General features: G+C 42.0%; 1 protein-coding gene across 1 annotated transcript; it reads left to right on the forward strand.

Annotated features, from left to right (window-relative positions):
• The first annotated feature begins 830 nt into the window (after positions 1-830).
• On the forward strand, positions 831-6,201 carry LOC121602935 (protein wech-like). The gene is made up of 4 exons (XM_041931696.1): positions 831-1,049; positions 1,136-3,239; positions 3,356-3,508; positions 3,583-6,201. The coding sequence occupies exons 1-4, from the start codon at positions 850-852 to the stop codon at positions 3,754-3,756; spliced, it is 2,631 nt and encodes an 876-aa protein (XP_041787630.1). The 5' UTR covers positions 831-849; the 3' UTR covers positions 3,757-6,201.
• Positions 6,202-8,655: the final 2,454 nt, after the last annotated feature.

The following is an 8,655-nucleotide window of genomic DNA, read 5'->3' on the forward strand; positions in this document are numbered from 1 at the left end:
TCGGATCGGGTCCGTTTTCTTTGACTGTGCTGCCATTCGAAATGCGGACAGGGATGACAAAATGGATGAGAATATTTTTCTGCGAGTGAAGTATATTTTGTACATTGCATCGTAATTTCATAATGTAACGTTTAACATAGAACGATGCGGATGTGGGAGGAGGGAGGAGATCAATGGCTCAATGTATATAAAGATCCGCATACACAATAGAACGTTTCGAATACATTTTTAAATGTATATGTGCCGGGTGTGCCGGTTAACGAAGGTGACATTTTGTAAACCATTTTCCAGTGCATACTTCCTGTTTCCGTTCGTAACAAGCTGCACAACAAAAGTGAAAGATGACACTCTGATTCGGTTTCCAGCACAAAGTAAACCGATTTCCTGTTCCTCTCAAGCGGCATTCTGAAAGGAAGAGAAGAAGGAAACCCTATGCATCATTACCACCTCCAACACAATGCATTCAAACGTTGTGTTGGTTTATGTCGTTTTGTTGCAGCTCATAATACCTATTATTTATAATTAGTATCATTCATGCATGTCTCAGCATTATAATGTTGCTTCGAGCTTAACTAATAATTTTTTCACTGTTTATCCATTATAAGAACAGGAATATTAACTGATGTTGCGTTGTAATAAATGGCCCAACAAATTAACATTGTAAAACCAACAGCTCAGCTGCTAGTGTCTGCTCGATTACCAAAACATTCTTTATGGCACTGGATTAAACACAGAATTAATTAAATGTCTCTCTGACAGTAACTTGAAAGTCGTCGATTGCAGGCTGTGGGCAATATAATAATTGACAGGTTTCGTTTTACTTCCATTTCTGCAGCATAAAGCACGATTATGGCACTGCTATCCAATGGCGCTTCTTCGATGCAGATAACACCACAGACGGCCAACGGTGGTCCGAACGGTGGTGGCCCCGATGGCCCAGGTGACTTCAACTCCAATGATCATATCTTCTTCTCGAGTCTGTTTAACGCCCTACCGTGCTGGGATGCACCGCATAAAGCGAGCTCGGGACCGGTTATGGTTCCACAAAGGTAAGCACATGCTCTGCCGGTTGGCAATAAACCCTGCTGAGCTTGGTGTTTGTTTGACGTCACCCGTACTGTGTTCAATTTTCTAGCAATAACAACACTTCACTGGATCGGGATAGCATAAGCATTACGGAGGATATCCTGTTTTCCAACGTTTTGGGTGCAATCGGTACCGGCAGCAGCAGTAGCGGAAGCAGCGGGGCTATTGGCATGGGCAATGTCGGTATCATCGGTTCATCACACGGATCGAGCGGTGGTGGTCATCTGGCACACGCGGTGACCTCTGCGAACGAAATCTTCGGTGTAATAGGCTCCGCGTGTGCGAGCCACGCTCAGCTCACGCCGGGTACTTCGCCCCAGACGAACTCCTCCAACGGCAGCCACTGTCCGTCGTCCGTGGGAGCCATCTGTGGCCGGTGTGATACGCACGCCTCCAGCCGCTGCCTGGACTGTAACGATGTGCTGTGCGAAGACTGCACCCAGCTGCATGGAAAGAACGCCTTTACGAAAGATCACTGTGTGATTTCGATAAACACAATCTCACCGATCGGATCGGCCCCATGCATGGTGCCGGGCAATGGCCATGGCAGTGGTAATGGAAGCGGGCCTTCAAACGGACCCATGGCTGCAGGATTGTCCGAACCGCACTGCGATGTACACGGCGAGGTGCTGCGATATCTGTGCGAGTCCTGCAAGAAGGTCGTCTGTCAAGAGTGTACGCTGTGGGACCACAAAGACCATTCGTGCATACCGGTGGCAAACATTTCGCATGGTGCGTCGGAGAAAATTATGTCCATACTGGAAAGTGGCAAGCTGGGCACAAAGTACATCAAGGCTAGCATCGATCGTGCGGTCACGTACTCGCAGGCCGTGGAAAGAGACGCCATGGAAGCGTCGGCCCGCATTCGCAAAGCGATGCGTCACTTCATTCTGGCCGCTGAGGATCGCGAACGGACCCTGTTGGATCGGGTGGACAAATTTCGCCAGCAGAAGCTAACCTCGCTTTCCGACCAGATGGCTGGGCTCCGGGCCGCCCTGGCAGGGCTTTCACAGACCTCCGACATGCTAACGAAGGCACTTGATTCTGTGTCGGTGATGGGCAGTATGGAGATTGCGAAGACGCTAACAACGGGCGAAAGCCAGATGGAACAGTTTGCGGCGATGTACAAGAACCTGCAGCCGAAGGAGGAGTTCATCACCTTCGTGGCACCGAACTTTGAGCTGCTGCAGGAAATTCGCATGCAGGGCGATGTGATGCTGGTCGGTCAGCGCAGCAACTCCGTATCCTCGAACAGTTCGGGCAATGCGAGCTTACAGGGACCGACGGGTCCAAACTGTGGCGGTGTAAATCCTAGCAACGGAGTCGGCGGAGTGGGTGTCGTAGGGTCGGTTGGTAACATCCTAACTCGACGCCCGATCGTTCGCAGCACTACACCGGCCCAGCGCATCGGCTCATCGTCGTGGGAGCCGATGGGAAAAGGGTCGGGCGGAAGTTCATCCGTTCTCGGGTCATCACCGACATCCTTTGGCATCGGCCCAATTCCTGGAGCACCTATACTGGGGCAGTGTATTCCGGGCTGCAACAACCATGTAGCGGCCAAACCAGCTGTTGGCCCTAGCCTTACGTTCGGCTTCGATGGCCATGAAGACGGTCAGGTTTCCCGTCCCTGGGGTATTACGGTCGACAAAGACGGCCAGATACTGGTGGCCGATCGGCGCAATAACCGCGTGCAAATATTCTACCCCGATGGTACGTTCAAACTAAAGTTTGGTTCCAAGGGTACCGCCAACGGGCAGTTTGATCTTCCGGCGGGCATCTGCACGGATGGGCAGGGGCGCATCATTGTCGTGGACAAGGACAACCATCGTGTGCAGGTGTTTTCGGCCGGAGGGCTGTTTCTTCTTAAGTTCGGCAGCTACGGCAAGGAATGTGGCCAGTTTCAATACCCTTGGGATGTAGCAGTGAACACAAAGGGTGAAATTTTGGTGACCGACTCACGAAACCACCGGATTCAACTGTTTAGCCCGGACGGTCTCTTTATATCGCGCTACAGCTTCGACGGGGTTAATCACAGTCGTTACCTCAAAGGTTTGACGACACCGCGCGGCGCTTGCTTCACGCCGCAGGGAGATATCATCATATCGGACTTTGAAAATCATCGGCTTCTGTTGATCGATGCAACTCTTTCCAAGGTAATTGCTTGTTTGTTTGTTCGTATGTTTTTTTACGATCACTCAACCTTTATCGTCTAGAATACGAAGAATGTTTTGGAGGAAATTCATACTACAAATATGTTTCTCTATTTCAGGTGCTTGCTGCAAAGGGCCACGAAGGTTCGGCCGTTCATGAGTTCAGTCGACCATCGGGCATTTGTTGCGATGATGATGGGCGTGTAATTGTTGCCGATTCTAAAAACCAACGCGTTCTGGTATTTTCTCCCCAGCTAGAGTTTCTGTGGGCCGTAAGTTATGCGTCACATAATCGAAAATGCATGTTCGTAATGTTTTTCTTTACCTTTTTTTTATTTTGGTACAGGTTGAAATACGTCCTTCGTCTAATGGGGGGTTGCTAGCAATAGGTATGGACGAAAAAGATCGTCCCAGCGATGTTGCGCTGCTGCCCGATGGACGACTCGTAGTCATGGTTGAAACGTCGCCGGACGCGCGTGATCAGTGCAGTCCACAAAAAACGTTCATCCAAATTTACTAATGTTTTGTCCCATGCTATGAGCATAGCCATGCTGCACCACACCAAATCTGGCCCTATGAGCATACCCGCTTTGCAAAATTGAACGTTGAAAACAGGACTGCCAAAACATATTTTCACATTCAGTGCAGCAGCATATTGTTTCTGCGTGTAGGCTCAAAAGTAGCAAACGCTGAGACGATAAAAATAACACTAGTGTGTGTGTGTGTGTGTGTGCGTGTGTGTAGTGAAAGTTAAACTATAAGATTATGTGTACCGCAACGCTGCTACCTCAAAACTCGTTTGATTTAGTTGTTACTAACGTGATTTTAATTTTTTTATTAGTCCTGACAGCGACAGCTTCCTCCATTATCCTGACTCCTGCTTTTATGAGTGAGGCAATTGAAGTGAGCGAAAAATTTTACACTAAAAATCGGTTTGTTTTTTATTTAGGCAACGCAAGCATCAAATGGAAATGATCCTATTCCTGGAACCTGGAAGCTTAAAAAGAATTTAAATCAGTAACCGAAAAGTACAAGAAATTTGTTTTATGAAAGTGGGCGAATGATAATGCAGTACGAAAAATTGATAAGAGCGCAATTGTAAAGCAAGCGAAACAAAAAGGGAACGAAACGAATAATTAGTTCCCTATTCGCCATAAGCGATGTTCTTGTTTGTTAGTTGTAAATGAAATTATAGTCTTCAAACATAGCAAATACGGATCAAATCTAAATGCAGCAGGAAGAAGTAGCGAGATGATGATGCATCGTAAATATAGTACAATTGTAGTAGTAGTATGCGCCTATAAAGGTAAATGGCCGCCATGGTGAGGGCAAGCGCATACAGCATGATGCGCCGTGCACGGCACGCGTCTTTTGATTTGATATAGATGTTTTAATTTTTTCTTCTATTAGATAGAACATGAATGTTCTCTATGTTTTGATCCTCTCCAAAACGCAGTTTTGATGTTTTATTAGCAAATTTCTTAGTCAACTCTTATAGACAATGCGTAATGTAGACTTAATAAACCTCCTTTTTGATACTTTGTATCGGGAGCGATAGGGATTAGTGAGAAACAGTGAAATGCAAGGGAAGTAATATAAAGCAACGTATATTATAAATATGACTGTAACCGAAACATTAAACAGAAGAGTTCTACGCAATTTACCCCACAAGACTGAACACGAACGAAATGTAAACATAACATAAACGATCAAGCGTCTTGAACGGTTTTTTATGCGTATTTACACCGAAGAACGAAAAGTATGAAAGACAAGAAAACTCATATTTACTGCTAAAGTTTTGGAACTTTTTCAGCTAAAATAACGTTTAGCAGTATTTTGCCTAATGAAGCGGAAAACATCTTTAGCATTTACCAAAACCGATCGACGGAGAAACAAATTAAAAGTTCAGGCTATGGTATAATATCTGTCCCACCTATTTTAAGCATGTTTTCTAAATGACTGTGGCTTTTGCGTTCATTCTGTTTGAATCGTTTTTTTATGCTTTGGTTTTATTGCATAAGTTGTTTAAGCATCAATGTGGCAAATCCGCCTAAAATGTTCAATTACATATGATTTTTATTACATTCTGTTTATAGGTTGTAAACCAGTAGACTGAAAATTTATATCATGTTTTCTCGCGTTCATCGGACTGTCTAGATACCCAGTCGTTGAAGTAAACGAATATCTTTGTCAAACATAATCGTATCGTTTAGTTGCACTCGTCCTGATAATTGTATTATTTTGCACCTTTGCGCCAACGCGATATAACCCGTAGCGAACAGTTTTGTTCGTTAATTTAATTCTAGTTTAATTGCAAGCATTTTATCGTATCAAGTATTTTTTCCTCCGTTTAGTGTACGGTAGCCTATTGCACCCGTATGTAGTCAATTTTAATTGTACTTTATTGTTATACGTAAGTGATACATGTTGTTACACATATAACCATCTTAGGATGATGAATGCGTGAGAGAAACGGCTCCCGAATTTGTTTAGTGACTCCTCGTTAACAATTCGTTAATGATTATTGTATTTCGTTTGTTGTTTTTTTAAACAATATATAATAACTATGTTCATATGTACGAACATGTCCCAGTCAAAAACAGAACAATGCACTGCATAACAACATTCATAACTGACACTTTATAATGAACACAAACGCAATGGAAATGAGTAAATTTGTAGATGTTTTTCATAAGGTTGCTTGTTAATTGAAATCATTTATTGTATAGATTTAGATCCCATAAAGATCCGAGCGTATAACTGATTGCCGTATGATGATGCTCAAATAAAAGCATTAACAATAGCAGTATAAGTTTGCATCTAAGTGTGACGAGCGAAGCCGGTATAGTTAAGATTCGTTCTTTATCAAAAAGATCAATTACACTGGTAAAGGACAGCGCATTGAAGATCACATCTTCCGAACGATCGGATCGACCAATCGATTCTTTGAATCTCTGCCACAACATGAAGGATGAAAGTAGAAAGGAGTTAAAATGTAATATTCTTCAGCTTTTACTTAAAGCAAGAAGCAAAGCAAGATACTGCCAGCAAGTTGTTCAAAATATCGTGTAACATAGCGTAAGCTGTAGGTGGTGGAGCTATAATTGTACGCATTCACATGCGCGTTGTACTGCAAGTGTGAACAAACTGACTTAAAACATGCATAATAATAAGATATATTTTTTATTTTCCAATATCCATAAGCTACAAAAACAAACCATAACAATGCAACAATTAAAAATATACCACTAGCCCTAGTTCATTGAAAATGACCAAGATGATTGTCGGCGTGGGAAGAGCGAAACTACAATATTGAGAGTGTGTATAAATGCCAATAAATCTAGAGCTGATAGCTCTGGCAGCACGAAAACCAGCGGCAAGGGTTTTATGATGAATGGTACAAATTTATAAAAAAAACCCTTCACTTCACGTGGAATCATTTCGAAAATCGATGAACACGTGCAATATGATAGGTGCAGATGAACAAACAGTAACGGTACAGCCCGTACGGATGGGGATGGCATATATTCCAAAAGAAGAAATGCAATGGCAATTCAAAACTGCCACCATTTCAAATGTTGTGATTTTGTAAGCGAAACCAAGTAGTGCAGACAGTAAAATGTGGAGCAAAACTACTGTGAGATGAAAGCTACTGAAAGTATTTTGACGAAATGAAGCAAAAACAAAGTCAACGTGATTATAGAGCAATGGCGGGCAAGCAAGCAAAATAGATGGAAAAAGGAAAGCGAAAAGCGTGTTGATTATTGGAAATTATTTCCAAATCATACATTGTTCCATAAAAAAAACACACACACCAACATGAAACAGAACATTTATTGTGGAGTGACATAAACAAAATGTAACAAAAAAGAGGCAAAATGAGAAAGGTTTTGGTGATGATGATTCTAATGACTTCTCTGTGAGAAGAAACGTCCTAAGGTGTTTGGCAATACTTGGTTGCGCAATCATCAATTCGGATCATTTCTAAAATCTTAAGTTAAGTTCAACCGAATTAAGTATATGCGTGTAGTTGCACAATGTTGCACGAAGGAAGTCTTTGTCGAGAAGAGGGCTAATGATATTTTGCATCACTACTACAGAGCGAGAAAGCGCGCTATAAACATTAATCAAATTATTAGCAAAAGTTGCCATACACATGTAAGAACCGAACATTGCGATAAGAAAGAAAAACAAAACAAATCTAATATGGAGTATATTTTATGTACGCTAAAATGATAAAAGACTTGTGAAATAATTGCAAAATGCAGCCTAAACAATAGTGACAAGAGGGTAAAAAAGAGGGAGCGTATCTCAAAGCAAAATAAACAGCTGTAACAAGACAAAATCTTGTGAAAACACAAACAGATGTGACAGGTGAGGCTAAGATCTCCATAAGACAAAGAAATCATTTGATGAACTTGTGAACGGATTAATCTGTGTAGAAATTTATAAAAGTCGTCAGTTTTTATAATAGACGTATGTTTTTTCATAGCTTAAGCCAAGCTGAGTGCTTTCTTAGCTATTCGCACGAACTACGAAAGCAGTTTTCTTTATTAAAACCCTTACAATTTCAGTCTTACTAATGCTAGTTCGTAGGTATAACTATTTTTCAATAAGAAAACCGTGTCTAATCAGCGTCTAATGTGTGTGTGTGCCAATGAGCATAACAACAACAACACAATACGTTCAGATCTATATATGCGAAAAGCACTCTGTTTAAAACAAACTATTCAAAAGTGTAACGTTTGCTAACAATCACAGAAAAAAGCTTACATTAGTATGGTTTCTTTCTGGCTATTTGACGCTATTGATAGGTTTCTTTGTGAAATAAGTAACCTTATTACCAGCCTAATGCGTAAGCCAAGGAAATGGAACGTTTGAATAAGAACATTCAATTCTATGTCTAATTTAGAAGTTTGAAGCTTAACGCGTTGCTACCAGAGAAAAAAACACACAATTCACTCAGGCTTTTGTGCACTCCCTCCGCCCAGAAGGAGCGCATACTTGTTCTTGATCAGCAATAACACAAAATTGAATCCCGCTCAAACATGGAGTATGGAACACATCACTAAAACAAAGTTTAGCACAAGTTCAGGACGAATTACACAGTTTGCCGGGTCAGTTTCTAAAGTGAACGGCATTATTGAACAATCGCGCGAGATTTTTTCAACGGCTCAGCTGTCACCGAATAAAAACAGCTGTTGAAAAACATTTTGAAAATTTTGAATAATTCTATTCACATTGAAAACTGAGCCGGAAAACAGTGTATCGTACAAGGTTAACATCAATTCTCCAACTAAAGACATTTCTCAACAATTGCCGTATAGTGGGTAATTTACAGTTCATAGTTCAAGCTAACAGCGAGCAGGTAACGAGCAGGATTAGGTTGACTGATCGAAACAAGTAAGACTGATCAATA

This window comes from Anopheles merus, unplaced genomic scaffold, assembly GCF_017562075.2.
Source record: "Anopheles merus strain MAF unplaced genomic scaffold, AmerM5.1 LNR4000721, whole genome shotgun sequence".
NCBI lineage: Eukaryota > Metazoa > Arthropoda > Insecta > Diptera > Culicidae > Anopheles > Anopheles merus.

Coding starts and splice junctions, on each gene's coding strand:
- LOC121602935 (XM_041931696.1), top strand. CDS start 850: ATGGCACTGCTATCCAATGGCGCTTCTTCGATGCAGATAACACCACAG. Junction 1,050..1,135: donor CCGGTTATGGTTCCACAAAG/GTAAGCACATGC, acceptor TCAATTTTCTAG/CAATAACAACACTTCACTGG. Junction 3,240..3,355: donor TCGATGCAACTCTTTCCAAG/GTAATTGCTTGT, acceptor TCTCTATTTCAG/GTGCTTGCTGCAAAGGGCCA.